The 22,442-nt window shown below is 46.6% G+C and overlaps 1 protein-coding gene across 1 annotated transcript; it reads left to right on the plus strand.

The window, feature by feature from the left end:
* The first annotated feature begins 842 nt into the window (after window positions 1–842).
* Window positions 843–22,056, plus strand: DRGX (dorsal root ganglia homeobox). The gene is made up of 7 exons (XM_030031572.1): window positions 843–920; window positions 1,574–1,801; window positions 4,658–4,755; window positions 5,014–5,115; window positions 7,731–7,903; window positions 8,243–8,355; window positions 19,225–22,056. The coding sequence occupies exons 2-7, from the start codon at window positions 1,768–1,770 to the stop codon at window positions 19,488–19,490; spliced, it is 786 nt and encodes a 261-aa protein (XP_029887432.1). The 5' UTR covers window positions 843–920; window positions 1,574–1,767; the 3' UTR covers window positions 19,491–22,056.
* The last annotated feature ends 386 nt before the right edge of the window (window positions 22,057–22,442 follow it).

The following is a 22,442-nucleotide window of genomic DNA, read 5'->3' on the forward strand; positions in this document are numbered from 1 at the left end:
TTGCAGTTTATGTGATTTGATCCAATCCCGCGTCCCTGACTTGAAAATTTCATCTGGGTACTTTAAAGTCTAATTTTCACCCGGGCTGAGGCAAGGGCCATCTCTCTCCGCTGAGCCTATGTCTCGGATGCATTTTAAAAGTAATTGCAAAGGGTCCCGCCGCATATCATTTGCAGACGGGAAGCGAGCATAAATCCAGAGACCCCTCGCTGTGAACAAAATCAAACTTTGCCGTGGTACGAGCGCTTGGAAAGGCAAGGCGCGTGCAGAGCGGCCCCCCAAAACCCATCCGGCGGCAATTAGCCGGCGCTTTGTCAGCGCCGGGGTCCAGGCGGCGGGGCAGGGCTCGCCCTGCACGGCACGGCACGGCACGGCACGGTCCGGCCCTGCCCGGCCCGGCCCGGCCCGGCCCGGCCCGGCCCAGCACGGCGGGCCCGCCCCCGGCCCCGCAGCCCGGGGCACCCCGAGCGGGGCGGGGGGGTGCGGGGCGGGGGGGGCCGCCGGGGACCGCTGAGCCCCGGAGCGCTAACGCTCAGAAAATAATGGGATTTTGTTGCTGCTGTTCACATTCCTGGTGTTTGCTGAGAAATGATGGGGTTTTTCTTTTCATCTTTCTTTTTTTTTTTTTTTTTTCCCCCTGCTCTGCACACCACGTGGGCCATTTGTAGGGCCCAATAGACCTATCCAAGTTACTCACTGTAGACAGCGCTGGAAATAATCAGATTAAGGCCAATTATGCGTGAGATTATAAAGGCAAGTGCTGAGAGGCAGAGCATGCTGTAGACAGATATAAAGACATCTGGCCACTTCCAGAACTCCACAGAGCCCTTCTGTCTCTGCAGCCAACAACTCACAGCGCCTTATTCCAGTGCAAAATACCCCCAAACCTTACTGGTGATTTTTACTTCTGTTCGGTTTAGGTATGGATTACTATTTTTATTTGCTTTCTGGATTTTTTTATATGACTGCATATAAATTTGAATAGATTTTTTTTCTTGCCGAGGACATTAGTTTCCAACCCGAACACAACTCCCAGCGTGTTGGATGCTTTAAAAAGAAGACAGCTTTTAGCTTTTATTGCTGTTTCATTTAGGCAGAATAATTTAGATTTTTTTTTTTTAACGGTTCGTTTTTAGCTATAAGCATTGTTTTTTCTTTATGTAATTATTTGCTCCGGAAAGAAACATTTGAGATAATTAGTTAGATAGATAGACAGACAGACAGATAGATAGATAAATAGATGGATGAATGTATAGATGGATGGATGGATGAACGTACAGATGGGTAGATAGATAGATAGATAGAAGCATGGATGAATGGAATAACAAGAAGTAGATAATCTGCTAGGGGGGGGTGACATAAAAACAAAGAGAAGCAACAAAGTTTTACTGATTTTGATACTGTGCACCTACCACGGAGTTTTCTGCCTTTGGCTTTTTCAGTTCGTTGCACAGGGTTAGACACTACTTTCTCTGCTTCCTCTGGGAAGGGATCTAGGATTTTCAATGAGTTTCTCTAGGTGCTTTCTTCTGGTTATTCACCTTTTCTGTTCTTTCCCTCTGTCTGTCTTCAGGTCGGCAGGAGACACCTCGGCGGTGCGTGGCGGTGCCCGGCTGGGGAGCTGGTGCCGCTGTGTCGGTGCGGGGAGTGCGCGGAAGCCCCGCGCCCCGCGGGCTGGCCCCGGCCCCGGCCCCGGCCCCGGCCCCGGCCCCGGCCGCCGTCGGCCTCGCAGCGGCGGGCAGCGGGCGCCCACCCGGCCGCAGGGCCATGTTCTACTTCCACTGCCCCCCGCAGCTAGAGGGTGAGTGTTGTCGCACAGAGACGTGTAAGTACAAGAGCTGAACTTCGCGGGGGGAGGTGATGGGGGTGCGCTGGGGGATGAAGAGAGAAACTGTGGTCTGACTTGCTCCAAGACTGTTGGGGTACAGATATGTGCTGAGATAAGATGCAGATCTATAGATACAGCTAAATATAAAAGCTCATCGTCTTTTTCCTTGAGAAAACACAACCCTAACCCCCCCTCCCCGCGCCCAGCTTTCCCCTCTTGTCACAGGATGGAAAGAAGGATTGCATGATTTTGTTTTTAATTTGATTCCTGTTGGAAAGGCCTTGTTTTTACACCCCACCCCCGTCATTTTGCCACCTGCCTCCCCTCTGTGGACAGCGATCCCACAGTTGAGCCTGAGGCTACGAAAGAGATGCTTTTCTCCCCTCCCAGCACAGATGTTGGTGTCATGGCTGTAATCGGGACACTTTCAGGACGTGGTCACGCCTCCTCCCTCCAGCCAAAGGGACCGCATAAATCTTTAATGCTATTTTACAAACATTCTGCGGGAGGATGGGGAAAGACTCGGCACGACTGAAAAAAAAAAAAAGCGGAAAATAAATATTTGGGAGGATTTTTTCCTTGTGTTATTGATCAGAGGGTTTTGTTCGGGGTGGGTTTTTTGTTTGTTTATTTGTTTCCTCTTTTAAAAGTATGTCACCCTTCGGGATTTCCCCGTGTCACCCCCGTTTATGGGGCCTCTGCACCCTCTCCCTCCGGCCAGCGCTCGTAGTGCGGGGAGCATCCCCGGAGCCTCGGCCGCGCAACTTCAGCTCCTTGCGGGCTGTCCTGCCGTGCCCGGGCACTGCCGGTGCTCGCCGCGGCTGCACGGCGGGGGAAGGGGCCCGTACCCGGAAAATCCCCCTGCCCGCCCACCCCGCTCCTTGCATGGGCATCACCCGGCGAGCAAGGGGCTTTCTTCTCGGTAGCGGTGCCAGGAAGAGGTGGTCCAGAGGTTTCATCCTCCTCCGGGGAAGGGTCATCCCCCCTTTCAGCACGGCTGCCAGCGGACCCAGGCCGGTCTGCGCATCGCCGACTGGAAAATTCGCTTCGCTAAGTTGTCTCCGGCCCGGCCAGGGGAGCCGGGCTGGGCTGGGCAGTGCCGGGGGTCCCTCCGCCCCCCGCCAGCCCGCCCTGCCGCCCCCGCCTGTGCCACCGAGCGCCGGCACGGCTTTGTTCGTTAGTTTTTGGCAGACAGCTTTGGAAACGTGCTCTTGTTTGGTTGGTTTTTGCTTGTTTGTTTGTTTCTCCGGTGGCAGTTTGGGGCTGGTGCCTGGTTTTGGCGGCCCGAGCCGGGGAGAGGTCCCCGCAGGCTGCAGCCTCTCCCGGCGACGGGGGCTGTGGGCGGCGGGCCGGGGCCGGACCCTCGCTCTCCTGGCGTGGGCAGCAGCGGGGCGGGGGTTGGCCTGTCTGCCCTGCTAACGGGTGAAAGCAGTGTAGAGCATCCCAAGTAAAAAAAAAAATAAATAAATAAATACACCGCCCGTCCAAAAAAAACCCCCAAACACCCACCCATCGCCAAACCGAAGAAGCGGCAACAGAAAAGCCCTTTTCGGCCAGCGTTTTCGGTGGGTGCGGGCACCCAGGGAGGCCCGGCGGTGCTGGAGGGAAGTGACTGGGCTTTGGAGGTCAGCGCAACAGTATTTTGTTCTCTGACGAGCATCTCCCAGGGCCGCAGCAAGCCCTCCCTCTGTGCGAGGAGAGGGCTGGGGGCCGTGTTTATCTTCCAAATGATGCTGCAAGATGAGCAGCAATCTCCAGCCCCTGTGCCCCGAAGTGGGGCCGGCCCGGCCCGGGGTGTTCCACCGGGCAAGTCTGCGAGTAGGGTCCTGGAGACAGTCAGCAACACTTCTGTGGGTTTGGGTATTCTTCTGTTCTGTGTTTTTTTGTTGGTTTGGTTTTGGTTTTTTGTTGGGTTTGGTTTTTTAACCTTGTTTTGTCAGCGGACAGAAAGGGAGGGCAGCACTTCAGCCGGGGCACCGGTGATGTGTAACTGGGGGGAGCCACGAAGGCCGGGGGCTGCTCCACGGAAGGTGGTTTGCATCCCGGCGGGCCGTCTGCCCTCTCCCGGCCTCCGACCAGGGACAAACTCACAGTGCCCCAATATCTCCCTCGGCCCCCTTGACACGCGCCCCCCCGCCCCCGTCGGGGAAGGGCAGGGGCTCTCCCTCAGCCCCGCTGCCGGCTCCCGGAGGTTCAGCCGTGGCCGAGCCCCACGAGCGCTCCCGCCGCCCCCGGTGCTCGGCGCTGTACGAAGCCCCGTGCCCGTGTTGGCGGTTCGCCTCCCGGCACGAGGGGGAGCGGCTCGGCCGGTGCTCGGAGGGTGTGTGGGAGTGCGGGCAGATAACTGCCAACGGCCCCGGTCCTGCCCTTTCCACGCCCGGGGGGCTTCCCCTTGCTCTCCCGGCAGACGGGCAGGGCTTTTAGGAGCTCGAGCTGCCGTCACGACGCCTAGGTCAAAGCTTCGTCTCTTCGTCCTTTTAAAACACAAATGTCCCGAAAAGGACCCTTTCCCGGGGCGGGCTGCCCCTCACCCGCGGCGGGGCGAGGTCAGGTCGGCAGGACCCCCAGGCGCCGGCAGGACCCCCCGGCCCGGTCGGGCAGCCTCTGCCCGGGGGGATCCCGCGGTGCTTCCGAGGCCGGCCGGGGCGCTCGGGGCTCCGCGCCCCGCGGACGTGGGGCAGCGCTCCCCGCCCGCTCCCGAGCGGCTCCGAGCCGCCGGCCCCGCGGGGGCGGCCCCGGCTCCCGGCTCTTTGCCCCCCCCCCCCCACCTCCGGGGCGCGGCGGGGGGGCTGCGTCTCCGCGGCCCCTAACGCGGCTTTCCGCCCGCAGGCGCGGCCCCCTTCGGCGGTCACTCCGCCGGCGACTTCGACGACGGGTTCCTGCGTAGGAAGCAGCGCCGCAACCGCACCACCTTCACCCTGCAGCAGGTAGGAGCCTGCTCCTCTCTGCCCCCTGACCTGCGCCCCGATTGCCCCCTGCCTGCTCCCCGCCTGCCCTCTGCCCGCCCCGCCCGGCTCCCTGCCCGGCCCGCTGCCTCGGGCGGCCCCGCTTTCCCCATCCCTCGCAGAAACCCCCCTGGGGCAGCTGGACAGACGCCCGCCGGGCCGGCAGCTCCCCGGGCCGCACCGCGCCCCAAGCCGTGCCCTGCCCCCGACAGATGTGTTTGCTCTTCTCCCCTCCACCAGCTCGAGGCACTGGAAGCCGTTTTTGCCCAAACCCACTACCCCGATGTGTTCACTAGGGAAGAGCTGGCTATGAAAATCAACCTCACGGAAGCCAGGGTGCAGGTAAACGTTCCGGGGAATTATTTAACTCTCGGGTATTCAAACTGGCAAACTTTTTTTTTTTTTTTTTTTTTTTTTTGACATCATGACTGCAGAGTGCACATTTGGCCAAAGAACGCAAATGAAGACGATCTGTCATTTTCATGATGCACTTTAATAACATCAACATAATGTGGAATATTAGATTAGGTTGATTAATCGGTCATTCATAATTAACTAGTGATAATGTTCTACACTAATTTGTCCGCGTCTCCAAGGTACTAAATTACATCAATGCACATCCATTTCCTTGCTTTTGGAGGGGGTGTGTGTGTGGAGAAAAGAGCTGAGACGTGATTCTCCAAAGCAACTATGACCACTGTCGAGCAATGGGGTTAGTCAACTGCAGGGAGCCCAACTGCCAGGAAGAAATCTTCTGCACCTCTTCAACTTTTCTCTCTTTCTCCTTCTTTCTAAACACTTAATTTAAACAGCTAAAGAGCCTGCAGAGCAATTCCCACACTGTTAATATGATCCAATAAATACCATTGGCCACGATTACTCTCTTTCAACCCCCCTCTTTTCCACCCCTTCCTTTCTTCCTTCCTGCCTTCTCCCCACTTTTTTTTTTTTTTTTTGATCCAGGTGTTTGTTTTTCCATATCCAGGGATTAACTTTGTGTGTCTACAAGCTCTGCTAAGAACAGCAGTCCTGCAGTTGTCAGAGATGGATCCCTGTAACTCCGCAGGCATCCACCACAGAGTTGCAAACCATTTTTTGAACACAATTATGTATTCATTTTATTTATGGGGCTTTTCTGCACGCTGTTTTTGTTTTTTTTTTTTTTTTTTTTATTTAGGTGCTCGGGGTTAAGACTATGCAAAGATCTAATTGTAGGAAATATAATAGCTTGCCTTTTGTTCCCTAGGGTCATGTTAGTATCTCTTAAAACCCAATGGCTGAAGAGAGATAATGGAATTCACCACAGTAAATTGGGGATTGTAAACAAATTATTTCTCCTATAATCAGATTATGCGATCCTGATTATTAAATCTGAACATGAATCATTGGTCATATGCGGGCAAATTAAACTGATTATTATTTGGAAATGAAAATCTCCTTTTGCCACTGCATTGTAGGTACTGGCTTAAAAAAAAAATAATAAAAAATGCCATTTTGGCTATTGGTGCCTAAAGACTGAACTGCAAATTGAGATAAATGGGACAATTATTGAGCATTCAGAAGTGGAAGATCATAACTTCTTCCTGAAAGGTGCAAGGGTGAGATAGGGGTGGTGACAATTAGATTGCTGAGGACTGGTGTTTAGCCTTGTTGTTGGCTATTATGCAAACAGACAATAGATGCAAGCATTTGTTTAGCCTGCTTTCATGCAGGGACATGGGGAAACACAGAGGATGGGAGATATGTTTACATTTATACCCCTTGCTCATTCAAATATGATTAATGTGCTATAAAGCAGAGTCTTAATCGAAGATGATGTTGTCAAACAATAACTAAATAGGGAAATAAACGACTTCATCATGCTCTTTCCTCAGAAGCAGGCGAACTGTCAGTGCAAAGTCATTAAAATATGATAATGAAAAATAGCTCAATTAAATGTTGTTATAGCTGTGACCTTCATTCAATTAAGACACAAGAAAGTGTCTGCATTTTGCTTTGCATTTAACTGCTCTAAATTTAGAATATAGATAAAATCATTATTCAACGTTTGCTGATACATGCAATTAAAAGGCAGCTAACTAAAATGGAGTTGGAGGAGGAGAATAATAATAATAACAATCTCGCCTATACTTGAAGTCATGTATTAAAATGTGGATTTCCTGACCTCAAGAGAGGCTTGGCATTTTCCACCTCAAATAAAGTGCTTTCAGAACATAAGCTCCAAGGTAAATGGAAAAAAAAAAAGTGTTTGGACTCAAAGTCAGGGAATAAAATCAAGAACATGAATATTTGTATTGCATTACAGGGACAAAGTAAGTTTTGGAAATAGTGTGTATTAAACTGCAGAATGATCTTCCAAAATTAGCTTCTACCACCTTTTGAGTCGTCTAAATGCAGACTGGACAAATACATCAGAGGAATAACAGCAAGTATCAGTCCTCTCCAGGAAATGGGCTGGATAAGATGCCCTAATACATACCTTTTCATTTCTGACCTCTCTGATTCTAGCAGCAGCTCATTTAAAGACTTATATATGGTTTTGCCAGAGTGCTTAGGTACATATTTAAGTCCATCCCTATACAAAAGGCTTTTAGACGTGTTAAAACATAGAAATCAGTGAGAATTAAACGTGTGCATAAAGGTAGGTACGAGTTTAAGTGTGTTGCTAACTGGCACAGTAACATCAAAATTCCTTTTTATGTTTTTTTTTTTATTATTATTTTTAACATGCCTTTTGAATGTCTTTAGACATTCCTGGCTTGTTTTCCAGACACAGAAATATTCCACATACAAATGTAATCCTAAGGCTCAACTAGAATAACAGTGGGGACACAAAATAAGAGGAATTTTTAGCCAAGCTTCTAAATGACTGATTTCACCAGAGTAACAATTTACAATTTCCTTGCTTTGCATTTGGCTAAACACGGTATTCAGCCTGGATTGTTCTCCTGCTCCAGGTGTGGTTTCAAAATCGAAGAGCTAAATGGAGGAAAACAGAGAGGGGTGCTTCTGACCAAGAGGGCTCTAAGGAAACAATGGCTGAGGTGGCTCCTCCTGCAAGGAATTTAAATTCCCCTTCCCCAGCAGATCAAACCAGGAATAAAAAAGAGGGCCTGGAGATCCAGCAGAGGTAAGAGTAATACCTGTTATCGACTGCCTCTCTTCGGGGCAAGCATGCATCATACATATGTACATATACAGACTTGCCTGCTGCTAAGCCTTGACATACACAGTGTCATCTTCAGGTAGAGCCCAAATCATTAGAAGACGAGCTGTCTCTCTTGCAACTCACTGCTCCCTGTGGAGATGCTGAGAAGCTGGTGGCCTTGGGAGGCTAATGTTATCCAGGCTTGGTCCCATCTAGTTGGATGCTGAGACACCAACGTGTTTGTGTGCATGCACAAATGCTGTCTTTGGAACCAACTAGTTCTGTAGTTTTGTAAGGAACTTGTTTTCTCTTCTCCATCAGCCTGAGCCGAGCAGTGGGTCCTACAGGACCATTCTTCCCCTCCTGCCTGCCAGGGACTCTTCTCAACACAGCCACCTATGCACAAGCTTTATCCCATGTCGCCTCTCTAAAAGGTAAGTGACTTGGTTTAACTTCAGGGATAAGCTCAAAGAGTGGCTCTTTCAAGCTAAGCAGCATGGTCCCACCTGAGGCAGCGGGGAAGCCTTTGGGAAATGATGGATCCTTCTTTCTGTTATGATTGGCAGTAATTGCACTGACAGATGCTGCAGGTACAGGAGTGAGTCTCCTGTAGTAACTTGTAGCATCATTTGTGGCGAAGCTCCTTCATTTTACGTGGTTGGTTTTAGTGAGGTCAGGGTTTGTCTCAAGGAGCAAGGCAGGTAGGATTTTCTCCTTTAGAGTTTTCCTTGCATATGCTTTCTTTTCAGAGTCAAATTTATACTAATAAATTAGTTATACACATCCTTTTGCATTATACATTACCTGGCACTGTTACTGATGCCTCATCTGCTCTTTGCATGCGGTTTCCTTTGCAGTACATCTCTGCACAATGCCAGACCTTTCTCTTCCTGAACAGTATGTCTGCTTTGAGAACTTGAATAAAGTGTGAGCATGGAGACAGGGGAGGATGCAAAGTAAATCCTTATTACCTGGGACCCAGGCTTCAGGAAGGGTATATCCAGGGTATATCCATATCCTTTCAGTTTCCAAAAAGCAGCAGTATGCATCTTTTAAAAATAAATCACCAGCTGATCCATTAGCTGTTCCTAGTCTAACAATTTATAAGACTAAGGGTGTAAGCAGGATGAATCCAATTTATAGATTTATAGGATGTAAAGCCTCATAGCACTGCCAAGCACAAAGTGGCACATACATTTACTCTGTGCCCCAATGTGGTGCAATAATCTGTGAGGAAAGTTTCCCAGTTTAAGACCCTCCACTATGAACACAAATGTCCTCTGATACCTCTCACTATGTTCTCTGGCATACCTCATGCTCTTCGTGAGTATTTCCAGTTAGATCAGCATTGCCAAGCTATATTCCTGAAGTAAATGCTTGGAACTGCTGAGTTTTGCATTGAGTCCAGTGTCCTGCCCCCTGTTCCCCCTTCCCTCCTGTCTTTTCAAAAAAGCTGAAGCCAGACACACCATACAGCTACTGGTATTTTGATAGGTGTGGGACCTGTGATTTTGAATCAAGAAAAGTCACACACAGGTGTGACCTGAACCCTAAAACTTAAAGGATGACTGTCAGCCTAAGCCCTGTAAACGGGCAGCGGCTGTTGGACTGCATGAGTCCTCTTCATGTCTGCTCTGTGACTGCAAAGTTTTAGGGCAGAGACTTTTGGCTTCTTTCACTGGCGGGGAACAGCCTCTCTGGAGTAGATACGGGTGAAATTCTTCAGGCAAAAAGATCATTGATAAATGTAGTCCCGGGCAGGTTGAAAGTTGTGGAAATGGGGTTGTGTTCAGTGAATAATTTTGGATGGAAGTAAGGTGTGGGTTTTTTTTTTTTCTTAAAATTTCCATTTAAGTATTTTGAAAATTAAATGCATCAATACGTTGTTCTCACGTGTTTCATGTTTAAATGTAGCTAAATTTTAAGAAAAATAACCCAAATAAAAAAAAACAACAAGCAAAATGAAATAAAAATTAATGAAAAAAATTGTCATGAGGGTTTTTTTAGTTTTATTTATTTGGAAGACTTCCAGATATTCTTTTCTGTGATTTTACAGCTCAGCAACTAAATTGAGAAATTAATAATTTGCTCCTTTTTGCTTGATAGCAGTTTTACAACCTAGGGGCAGGAAAAATCCTACTCCTGAATCTCTTGTAGAGAAAGATATTAGACAGTCAGTTGCCCAGGCTAAGAGGCAGTGTCCCTGAAAAATTGGTCCCAAATGTAAATATAGATTTTTTTATAATTTGTATAGGGATGGTCAGTTATCAGATGCATGTGTATTCTCTTGATGAATGGTGTCAGCTACATATGCAGTTCCTTGCTGAGATGACCAGTTTATATTTCATGCCTGGCACTAGAAATCTCCAGATACATTCAAGGGCATGTGATAACGCGGTATATTTTGATTTTAAGAAATCCAGTTACAGATTTGTATCTGTATATCCACCTTTTTTGCATCTGCAACTGCATATCCACCTACCAGGAACTTTGTGGAGCTGCCTATGCCTGTCAGCATATTGTTATACTTGCAAGGAACTGGTAGACTGAGCTGCTGCTTTGAGGAGCGATGTTTTTCTTCTGCAGCTAGGTCTCAGGAATGTCAAATTTTGGCTTTGAGGTTAAGGAGGAAGAATTTGTTGTTCCATAAGGTGGCAAAGAACAATTGTAGCACCTTTCTTATGGTATTTATATACAAAGTATTGTCTCCTCTTTCCTTGGCTCATCTCCACAAGTTCCTCTTTCCCTGTTTCTCCAAGAGCAATTCACTTGGGCTGGGGTAGGGGCTGTGCACAGCAGACGTTGAGCTTCAGTCTCGTTAATTGACAATGATGAACAGGATGATCTCTAGAGGTTCTGAGTGGACCAAATGTATCACAGGCCTGATTCACATTTTGGTTTTCTTCAGTATGGAAACAACCAGGTGAACGATGGTTCACCTAAACCAATGTATTTGAGAGCACAAGCAAGCTCACATGTCAGTCTGGAGGAAGAGATAATGGTTGTGGGAAGGAAGGAAAGGACAGGGAGAGACACAGCATTCACAAATCCTTTATATGACCTTCTTCGTCTTGCTCAATTCAGTTTATTTGACTCTCCCTTCTCATTTCCTCCTTTGAGCTAGGAGCTGATTTGTACACTTCAGGCCTGCCGAAGGACAACTAACCCTACATTTAGGTGGGCATTAGTCTGTGTCCTTATGTGTCTTAATGAAGTGGCCTAAGCTTCTCCCTTGAGAATCTAGTCACATTTTGCAGCAGAAATGCCAACAGGACTCTGCCACAGTGATTCTGATGGCATAGGACTTTATGCCACACAGAATCCCATCAAACTCAGCACAGGGCATAAAATTCTGAGCTGTTTCGTTTTTGGATTGCTTGGATAAGGAGAAATTCAGCAAGTAGTAAGGTTTTCCAAGATTTTTCAAGTTTTATTGAAGAGTGAAACGATCAAGAGCTCTTCCTGGTATCTCTCTTGTGCCAACCATGCTTTGAAACTACCAGAGTCGTGGTTTAACCCCAGCCAGCAAATAAGGACCACGCAGCTGCTCAGTCACTTCCCTCCCACCCAGTGGGATGGGGGAGAGAATCAGAAAAAAAAGTAAAAGTCGTGGGTTGAGATAAAGACAGTTTAATAGGATAGAAAAGGAGAAACTAATAATTATAATGATGATGATAATAATAATGACAATAATAAAAGAATTGGATTATACAAAACAAGTGGTGCACAATGCAATTGCTCACCACTCACGAACTGATGCCCGCTTAGTTCCCAAGCAGTGATCCAGCCTGGCCAACTTCCCCCAGTTTATATACTGGGCATGACGTCACATGGTACGGAATACCCCTTTGGCCAGTTTGGGTCAGCTGTCCTGGCTGTGTCCCCTCCCAACTTCTTGTGCCCCTCCAGCCTTCTTGCTGGCTGGGCATGAGAAACTGAAAAATCCTTGACTTTTAGTCTAAACACTACTTAGCAACAACTGAAAACATCAGTGCTTTACCAACATTCTTCTCATACTGAATGCAAAACATACATAACACTATACCAGCTACTAGAAAGAAAATTAACTCTATCCCACCCGAAACCAGGACAACCAGGAATTCTTTGTGCTTTTGAAAGCAAAATAGTTGCTCCAGAATCAAGGCACCATTTCACTACCAATTGGTGCATGACCCTGCTTTCTTCTATGCAAATGTCAAATTAAATGCAGCTCCTCTATATGGATCCTATAAATAGATATGTATTCCAACCATTGGGAGAACAATCCTGGCCAGTAAAGGGAATCATATTCTTCGGTAAGGCTGTAAAACCTGCCCGCAGACAAATGGGCACTCTCAGCACATCAGATACTACTGGGAAGTCTAGGTTGTTTTCTTATTCTTTTGAAGAGACAAGACGTGCTTTGTTGGGCTTGTGAGCCAACACTTCGTTGATGTCAGTGAGTAATATTTGACTGATGCTTTAGTAGGAGACAATTAAAATCAATACAGTGAATAACAAGTGATGATGGCGATGTAACTAATTAATAATTATTTTATGCTCTCAGGGACCATTTTCATTCTGCCACCTGAGAGTTCTCTGTCTTCTGTAAAGAAACTAATACCTCTCTTTCTCCTTCTCTGACTTTGATTGCTTGGCTCCAGACCCAGATTTCCAAGGCTGTATAAAGTGTCTAGGGCACGTGGTTCCTGGATCTAATTTGTAGTATAAGGGTATAATAGTTGATGATGAAGTTGGTCTAGTAGAGACAAGAAATCTCAGGACAGCCTAGCATGGGGCAAGGACTGAGCCTGCAACTTTGCTTTTGGAAAGACTGTGCGGTGCACCGTAGGCTTGCCTCATGCTTTGTGTGGCTCTGCAACTCTTCAACAGGCAGTGCTCATCTGAACCCCACATGTGCCACTTCTAGGAAAATGCGGGGTATTGTTGGACCATGAGACCAGGTCTGCTCTGATGAATGAGAAGAAAGCTACTCTCCCTAAGCACTATGGCCCATGAACCCTGCTGTCTCTGAAACTGAGATTTTTTTTTTTTCCTCAAAGGGATGGTATTACCACCGCAGGACACTGAAGAAAGCAGGCTGACTATACAATAACAATCAGAACTGTAAATCAGAGCACAGAGTGTTCCAGAGAAGAGTATATTACCACTGGACAGTTTTTCTCTGTTTCAATCAAATATTCTCTATTCAGTAATACAACAGACATTTTCCTTCCTTAGCTGAATCCTCTCCCTCTGTGAAGTTCAGCACATCAGAGGCTGTACTTAGTAGCAAGCATCTGTTAACTACCTTATCACCTCACTATGTACTATTCTTTCAGGAAATACAATTTCTCATTCGAAAAATTACCATAAGATCATAATTTCTATGGTATACAGGGTTTCCTACTTCAGGGTTTTAGTTCTTCACCACTGGCCATAGTCAGGAAACAGGTTGGCTCGCATAGATGAAATTTCTGGTGTTTGTTACTCTCTGAAATTGTCCTAATTTGACAACTATGCTACTTCATTGTGGTGACTTCGACATTTCCATGATCTTCGAAGATGAATCACTTACTGTAAACCATGCATCTGCAGTCCATTTAGTAGATTTAATTGCAGACCTCAAATATGAAGGGAAAATACTTGTTTTATTTATGGGCTGTATAACAATAGAGTCATCAGGAGAAGCTAGTGTTCTGTGCAGAGAGAGACCTCAAAGTACCTTCTTAATGGATGACAGCATGAATGCAATTCATTAATGTAGAAGATGTTATTAATGGGTGTAAACAAAAATCCCCGTTTTTTAGCGGAAGTGTTCTACCATTCCGGTGGCTGAGGGCAAGAGTGTGTCTGTTACATTCCGTTGAAATTTCCCCAGACCCTGTGATGAGTGCAGTGTATGAGGAGAGGAATAATTACACTTGCCAGGGAATTACTTTCATAATTCACCCACAGCTCTGCTCTGTGCAAGTTATAGCTCAGTTGGTTTTCAAGGCACCTCCACACCACTGATAGAGAAGCAGGATTGCATTATGCACATCAAAGTGGATATTCCAGGGCACCATTGATTAGGCTCTTTTATGGTTTGTTGCTGCTGTGGTTGCTGTTGTTCATATTAGGGAGGCTTAATTGCAGTATCCAGGAAAAAAACCGCAACAACTAGAACTGCCCACCCATTCCTTTTCAATTTCTATTACAGAAAGATGAAGAGAATTCACTCGATTACAGTGGGCAATTCCCATTGCTAAGGCTGAGAAATAAGTGTTCAAGGACCTAACTTTTACCCTTGAACTGGTGTTTACTGAATTGAAGCACCACTGCTTACTATAAGTCTGGGGAACAGGAATCAGAACTCTAGAGGTCCTTTATTTTCTCTGTCATTCTTGATTATGGACTTACTGACTTTTCTCATGTAATATAGCAAATATATCAAGTGGGTTCTATTTGGCATTTTTCGTAGTTTACCTGTCACTGTGACTTTAGAGAATCTAAAATATTTCTTTAGTTTGCTGCAGATGCACAGACCTTAAGCAAATTACTTTGATTTCCATATCAGGGGTCCCTGACTCTAGCATTGTCCTACCTTGCAGGTAGATTTTTTTGTTCTTTATCACAAATATTAGGGAATATGCAGATACTAGGAGCCCTAAGAGCCATGGAAAGGAAATGCGTGCTGGCTTGTTCCTCCAGGACAAACCTTGATTAGGTTAGTGGACCTTAGCTGGGCAGGCGTTTCTATTGACCCCTCCTGGAGTGACACATGTCAGCAGTATTTAGGGTCAGATCATGTTTTTGATGTGGAACGGAAGAGTGGTAAATGGTTGCTGAGCTGACAGTATTCAAAGGACTGGTTCTGTTCTCCCAGCTCTTGTGGGCTTTGCTGCCAACTTTCCTGTCCAAACAGGAAAGGTCCTGGCTTCTGAATTCTTTTTTTGGAACAGTACTAATGAGGATGAAATCCTCCAGTTCCAGTGTCGAGTTATTTACATAAAAGGCTCCTGCTAGAGCAACCGGGTCAGATCACCAGCTCTTTGTTGTTTTCATTGGCCATATAGGGTTCACAAGCCAAGGAGACGTGAAATTATAACATTTGGACTCTGCTGTCAGCTCTGGAGTGCTCTTCCAGCCTCTGGGCAGCACAGAGTGCCTTCCACAGTTAACGACCTTAGGCACTAGAAGGAGGAACCATCTAGCACAGCTTAGCAGCCTTCAGGCTACCCTAAATTATACTGGGAGCATCTGGTGCCTCTCTATTTCAGGCTTTAAGTTCATGCCTTTGTTGTTCTTCTGAACTTCCTGATTCACAGCTCAAGAAGGTTTGGATAAAGACACTTTTGTTTTTCCTGCTTTTGCCTCAGGCTTTAATAGACAGAGTGTTGGCATCATATATGAAGAGCAAGAGGGAGCTCCCTTTTTGAATCACCTTTCATGGGTAAATGACACTATGAACTTGAAGTTGTTGACCTTCTAACCCTTGTGAAAGTGATTTCAGAGTTTATGAGGCTTTAGAGCTCAAGCAAACCAATGTGACTACTATCAGAAGAAAACAATGCTTAAATCAAACATAATATTTCCTCTGAAAACTAAACAGCATGCATTGACAGGTGAGGATTTTAAATGGGAATTTTTCCTTGCTTCCATCTGTGTCAAGTTGCTGTTCAGCTGTCCATATCAAATGCTGATATGCACAAATACTGAAAGAGGGAAGGAGTTGGGGTTTTGCCTTTGGAAAAGCCATCTATTAAATTTTTAAATTGTTGAGTTGAAATACAAAATATATATTTTAAATATATATTTATTTTTATATATTTATGGTAAATATATATTTATTTATATATTATATTGATAGTTATGTATCAATAAGGGCCCCTCTCCCACCCCACTCTTCTCAGCTGAAACTGAACCTTGGAACTGCACAGAAGAGTCCACAACCAAAAATGTAGATCAAATATTGTTACAATTGAAATGTGATGTTGGCAGAGACAAGACAGAGCTAATTTAATTTTTCCTGTCAGTCTCTGTAGTAGATCAATTAAACTGCCAAGTGGATCAAATATTTCAGACTGTATTTATTACATTAAGTATTTATGTTCAGGCTGAGCATTTAAAGTATGATCTCATATAGGAATACAAGGAGGTTCAGATCAATTCAGCAGAATTTGCTCTAAGTTAATGGAAATCTAATTGTGTATTTTAATTTTGTGTACAGAAGGCAGTAAGTTCCTGAAAGAAAGAAAATGGTACCCTGTCCGTATTGTAGCAACTTGATCCAAATGGCATTAAAGTAATATCAGACTGTCATAGATGTTAGCGGAAGCTGGATCAAGATCTAGGGCTAACAGCTTAACCCTCACTGATTTTGATGGGAGCTAGGTGCCTAAACTCCTCTGAGGATCTGAAATAACTAGGAAGGATTCCTTCCTTTCCCACTGTGGACTCAGGGTTACTGCAATACGATGTAAAAAAACCACTGATGTCTGCTATATGTGGATGCCTCTTTCTCAGTGAAAGTCACATCCCTGTCCATCGTGGGCTGACTGACGGGCAGGTGGAGACCTTGGGCTCCTGAGTCTCCGGTTGTTTGTCTTGGTTTTTGTGTCAGCAAAGTCCGACAGATTTCACTGGACCTACTACCTGCAGACACAAGCAATTGCAAAGTAGATTCAACCTTCCTTACAACCTACATTAAAAAGAAACAGAACTAAATTCTACTTTCCTGTATTCTAGCTGGACCCCGGAGCAAATGACATGTTACTTTACCTTGGGAGGGGGGCGTGAGCTGTTGTTTGCAAGTGTTTTAACCTCAGTGAAAATTAAAGGAATGGTTTATGGGTGAATTATTGCTAGAGATAGCCTAGTTTCCACCACAGGTAACTGTACCCTCAGGTTGCGGAGCCACTAGGTAATATCAGGTCTAATTATTAAGCAAGCTTAGATTGGTACTGAAGACTGATAAATATTTTATCCCTCTCTAACAATGGAGTGAAAATTATTCTTAGGGGAAGGAGCTGATTCCTGCTCTTTTGAAAAGGGGAAGACTCTTTTCCACTTTCCCCCACCTCCCACTAAGCAGACAATGTCTGTGCTAGGTCCTGCATTAGGTACCGCAGACGGGCCAGCCCTCCCCTCAGCCTGGGAGCTGAACAGCCGCGTTTGAAAGTCTCACTCAGGTTGCATTAGAAAGCAGCAGTGCAAAGCCGATGCACAGGCAGGCCTCTATGCTCTGTCATTTCAGAGCTGAACCTTAAGATAGTGGGGCTTAATAGTAGTGAAAAAGCAGACTTCTGTGTGGCTTCTGCAGCGAAAGACCTGCTGCAAACTGTAGGGACTCTGAAGTGCCAATCTTCCTCTCCTCCCTCTTGTTAAAACAGTGGCCATCTAGGACCCCTGAAGTGGCTGTGATTCAACAGGGCAAAAAATGACTTTATGAGCATGGATAGTGGTAGCACTGGTTGGTTGTGTTACTGAGTGGATTTTGTTATGAACCCTCCTCTGACCTGCTCAAAGCAGCCACAGAATTCAAGATTGAGCTTCCTAGTGCTAAAAGCAAAAAATGGAGGATTTTAACCAAGTACTGAAACTTGCTTGTGCAATTCATTTGAATGCCTGGACCCATGGAAATGTTGGTTTGCTGATCATATGCTCTAGCAGAGGAGTATTACAAGAGAAGACTTTCCAGTTACATTAATAACTTGTCCCTTGTAGATTCTGTTTTTTAAAATGCAAAGAGTACTTTTTCCTGAATGTTACCTGCAAGCTGCTAATCTCTGACAATTGCTGTGTAGAAGTCTTGCCAACATCCTAAAAACAAACAACTGTCTGCCTTCATCCCTAGCAGATGGGTGCTGACCCGTTGCTACCGAGAGCAGAAGTGTAAAAGAAAGACTACCTGCTCCCTGCAGGTTATTAGTTCCATCACTTAGTCATGAGCCATTTAACTCAAATATTAACTGCAGAAATTAAAGCAAGTCCTTGGCTTGGAAAGATCAGAGGAAGACATTGCATCATGTCAAGATGTGCGCAGCCAGGCTATTTCTTGTTGGGAGGTAGCATATCAGCACAGGACAGACTTTTGCCAGGGATGTAGAACAGGATGTGGAGTTTGCGTGGCTTCTGAGACCCGTGGAAAAATGGTGTCACCCAATGTTTCTCACCAGAGAGCAAATTAAAGTAGTAGCTCAGCCATTCCACCCCGCCTCCCCTCCCTACTCCTCTGACACATTCTCCTTCATTCAATAGATGCATCTAAGCTAGGTACCAGGGTGGCTTTTTGGATGGATTACATGTCCTGCCCAGTGGTCAACCTACACTTCCAGGTGTGCTTGTTTGGGGACTGGCCCAAGTCCCAGCATTATCGAAGATAAGCTAGAGGAAGAGCCTGCAGTGGTCCAGCTCAGGAAGCAGCTGGTGGAGTCAGGACTGCCTCTGTAGTGGGTTGCAGAGGAGCCTTTTGGCTTAAAAGGGAGAGGAATACCCATTTCACCCTCTCTCCAGTGTTTTATTGCCTGCTCGGAACAGCCCATGTGTCTCAGATGACAGGGTAGAGATGGTCTGGCCCGTCTCTCCTGATGGGACTCCTAAGCTGTGTCAGCAGCAGCAGCTTTAGGTGGCCTTGGCTCACTTCTGGGGGCCGTTCTCTTCGAGGTGGCATCCTTAAGCAACACAGACATTGGGTGGGTGAGGGCAGAACAGACCCTTGCAGGTAGGCATGATGCCAATAGTTGGCATGGGCCTGGCCAAGGAAAAGCCTATCTCATCTTACAGTGAGATAGGAGAAGGTCATTAATTCCTGCATAATAACGAGAAAGAATATTTTCACCTTTCTCTCTGCAGTCATCTTTCAGGTGTAGATAAATGATGGGACCCCCACCAAATGCAGCTGCCCAAATTGATCAAGCTTCAGTGTGCAGGTGGAGGTCAGGGGACACCTCCAGCATGGGGCTGACGGTAGCCACAGAGCAGCAGCTTGGTATAAGAGCAGGGGACGAGCTCAGCCTCGCTTGCGGGGAAATGTCATGTGTGATCTAAACTTCACTGCTTGCTTCTGACTCTGCTGGCCCTCGCTCACTTTGTTTGTCACCCTGGATGACTCACAGTGTAAGGTCCTGCACAGTGGGCCTCAGCACAACAGGATCTGGCTTTTCTAGCCCTGATCCAGAGAACATTTATGTACCCGCTGAAGGTCAATAGGGGAGGGATTTGTTGCCATTCGAGAGTCCAGCCCCATCTCTGCCCTCTCCAGACCGACCATGGAGGGAACAGTCAGACAGTCCCCGTGACCTTCCCCATCAGTGATGGTGCCTTGTCTCCTTCCTCCCCAGGGAGCCCGCTGTGCTCGTGCTGCGTTCCAGACCCCATGGGCCTCTCCTTCCTGCCCACCTACGGCTGCCAAAGCAACCGCACCGCCAGCGTGGCCGCGCTGCGCATGAAGGCCCGGGAGCACTCGGAGGCTGTGCTCCAGTCTGCCAACCTCCTGCCCGCCACCAGCAGCAGCCCCACTCCTCCCACCAAACCCGGCCCCGAGGGCAGCCAGGACAAGCAGCCCTCTCCGTCCAAGGAGCACATGGAAGGGGAGAAGAGCGTATGAGACCGGACCGGCGCCGGCCCCTCAGCTCAGCGCAGGGACCCACCGCTGGGGTGAACTGCAGCATGGCCGTGCCCCGGCTGGATGTCACGGGGCCACCAGGGACCTGGCAAATCTGAGTGGCCTCTTTGGCTGCCTTTCACACACCCTTGCTTTTCTTGCGCCACCGTAGGTTCATTCCCCTGATTTATTGGCACTATCTGTGTTTGGAAACGTTCGTGAAACTGTTTTTGGCCCCCCTTCACACCCCAGGGACACTGAAACAATCCTGGCTTGCTCCCGCTCATCTCAGCTTCCCATCCCACATGAGATGGAGGGCTGGCAGCAGGGCAGCACTTCCAGACGCGAGGTCCGGGGCAGGAGAGGCATCCAGGCATCATTTACCCCACCGCGCACAGCAAAGGTAAAGGAATATGCAGGTATATACCAATTTGTCCTGCTGTCTTCTGATATGACTTCAAGCAAATCTATCCCAGGCAAGCCAGGTGTAAGAAAAGCAGAAAACAGAATGAAACTCTTCTTAATTTTTCCCTTCTCCCTTCTTTTGCCCAAAAGTGAAACTTTCCGTGGAGTAGATTACTGGGAAATTGCTGAGATCAGTTAAGCCGTGAATAAAATCCTTGCACTAGTCTCTATGTGAACATCAGTCTGTTACTCTTGCCATTCCCTGGGTTAGACACAAAAGACACATGACTCCAGAGCAGCATTCATAGCTTCAAATGGTAATGCTGGTATTTAATGGAGGGTGCAGTTGAGTCTAGATCTGCACAAAGCTGGGGGTATTGTAGCGTCATTCTCTTGGAAAGAAAGACTGGAAACCAAAATATTCCTGCATTGCAATGCTGCAAATATGTCCTTGCATGTTTTGTTTTTAATAAAGAGGAAATAAAGCTTGGAAGGGTATTCCTTTATGCCATCCAAAATCAGACTATTCCATTCACTGAAGGCTTGTTGTAATGAATCTAGATATGAAAATGTCTTAATTATTACAGAATGGGCACAGTGCAAAGGAGAAATTGATGCCTCAGGAAATATAGTCTTATCTCTGACCCAAAATGCCCCAAAGCAAAGCAGACTAAGATCTGATGCTCTAGAGCAGGCATTTTAATCTGGGGTGCCCCACATTTTTTCCATGGGAAATGCATATGCAGATTCAAACTTAGTGACAAGGACTTGCTTTTCTCAGGTGCCTTTTGCAGACTCCTTAGGCTTGTCCACAGATGTCCCTGGACAACAGGGTGAAACCACTGCTTTGAGACTTGACCAAGTAATGTGGAGGCTGGTAGAAGGATTCCTGTCAGCTCTGATCCTGCACGTTGTGCTGAGGACCTCCTGCAATGTGCTGAGCACATGCTTTTACAGGGGGTTGTGGCTGGCTTCTCACAGGATCTGAGCTTGGGGATGTGCTTGGAAAGGCAGTCCCGACTAAGGTTGGCAGCAAAAATTTCTCTCCCCCACCTAAGTGATCTCAGCCCACGAATTTCACAGAACCTGGGACTTCTCTGCAGGACCCTCCCATACCTCCTGGTGCACAGCTTCTTTTCCCGGAGGCAGGGCTTGGTGTCAGCACCCATTCAAAGGGTGGAAGCCCTGGTCTTCAGGGGGTGGCTTGGCAGCACCAAGCACCTTCATTGCTCCTGGAGTGAAGGGTGCCAGGCATTCCCCCAGGGTGGGTTTGTGTCTTCTGGACACGAGCCATCAGAGGGGACATTGCTGGGTCTGTCCTTGGATCCATGTACAAAGAAAAGTCTGACAGGGCCCACATTCATCAAATGGATTCATTTTGCCTTACTTTTGCCACACCGTGTGTGTCTTTTGGCAATCCTGAACTGTCGTAATTGCAGGGGGGAACACGCAGTAGTCTGTGATCTGCCTTTGTGTTCCAGCTTCACGAGCTGCTCTGCTGAAACTACAGGTGGAGGTGGCTTCCCTCGCTGCAAATCATGGCTTAGTTTAAACAACAGCAACAACCTTTTTCTTCCACCAAAATAAAACAAATTGCTGTGTGCTTTGTTGTGGGGAGCGGTTGGAGAAGACAGAATCACTGTTCTCTTAGTGATCTTCCCAATCAGAATTTTTTTGTGCTCCCCTCTCCAAAAAAAAGACTAAAAAAAATATTCCACTCCAAAGAGGCAGGCCCAACTTCATTTCAACATAATTACCTTGCATTTAGTTGAACTTCAGCCCTTCTGTACACTAACTCTTCAATCTAATTGTTTGATTAAACTCGTATTTCCTCCAGAAAGGTACATAAATAAGTGAATTGTTGAGCAAATTAAGAATACTTAACAGCATTGCATCTGAAAAGTAGTTACGCTGATTAAATTTTCTGTCCTTGAGGATTTTCAGGAAATTACTTTTGATCGTCAATAACACAATTAAGTAAACTACACGCACATTAGCATGAATAATTGATAAGAAATTATGTATTACCACGAAGCACTGATTTAATAATTCATGATGCGACACTCTAGTGACTGTGCAAAACTGGATAACATCGACAAGTCTGCCTGATGTTGCTGGAAATGCTGCAAATACAAACAAGTCCATAGTTTTGTTGTACAATAAAGAAAAGTATCTGATGCATGCTGTAGTTTCTGTTCGTTTAATACTTGAATAAATTTAGAAAGAAGACCCCAAAAAGTTCTGTACTGTTTTCATTCAGATCAATTTCTCCGTCCAAGCATCTGCTCTCACATTGATGACTGCCCAGTTCTGCTTAGACCACAAAGATGTTGCAGAGTGGGGGAGGCTCTCGGATTCACAGCTGGAACCTGCTGGGTGTCTCAGAACTTGCAAAATTAGGGGGCTCAAAGTTATGCAGAGCCTCCTGTTAAAAGCAAAGCGGCATTAGTCCCCCTTAAGCCTGATCCTAAAGTCTTTTAGACTTTTTAGTGTCTGATGTGTCTGTGATTATAATTATTCAGTATGATTTTGTGGGTAGTTGCTCTAAGA

The sequence above is a fragment of the Aquila chrysaetos genome, chromosome 11 (assembly GCF_900496995.4).
Source record: "Aquila chrysaetos chrysaetos chromosome 11, bAquChr1.4, whole genome shotgun sequence".
Taxonomy (NCBI): Eukaryota; Metazoa; Chordata; class Aves; order Accipitriformes; family Accipitridae; genus Aquila; species Aquila chrysaetos.

Coding starts and splice junctions, on each gene's coding strand:
- DRGX (XM_030031572.1), top strand. CDS start 1,768: ATGTTCTACTTCCACTGCCCCCCGCAGCTAGAGG. Junction 1,802..4,657: donor CTGCCCCCCGCAGCTAGAGG/GTGAGTGTTGTC, acceptor TTCCGCCCGCAG/GCGCGGCCCCCTTCGGCGGT. Junction 7,904..8,242: donor GGCCTGGAGATCCAGCAGAG/GTAAGAGTAATA, acceptor CTTCTCCATCAG/CCTGAGCCGAGCAGTGGGTC.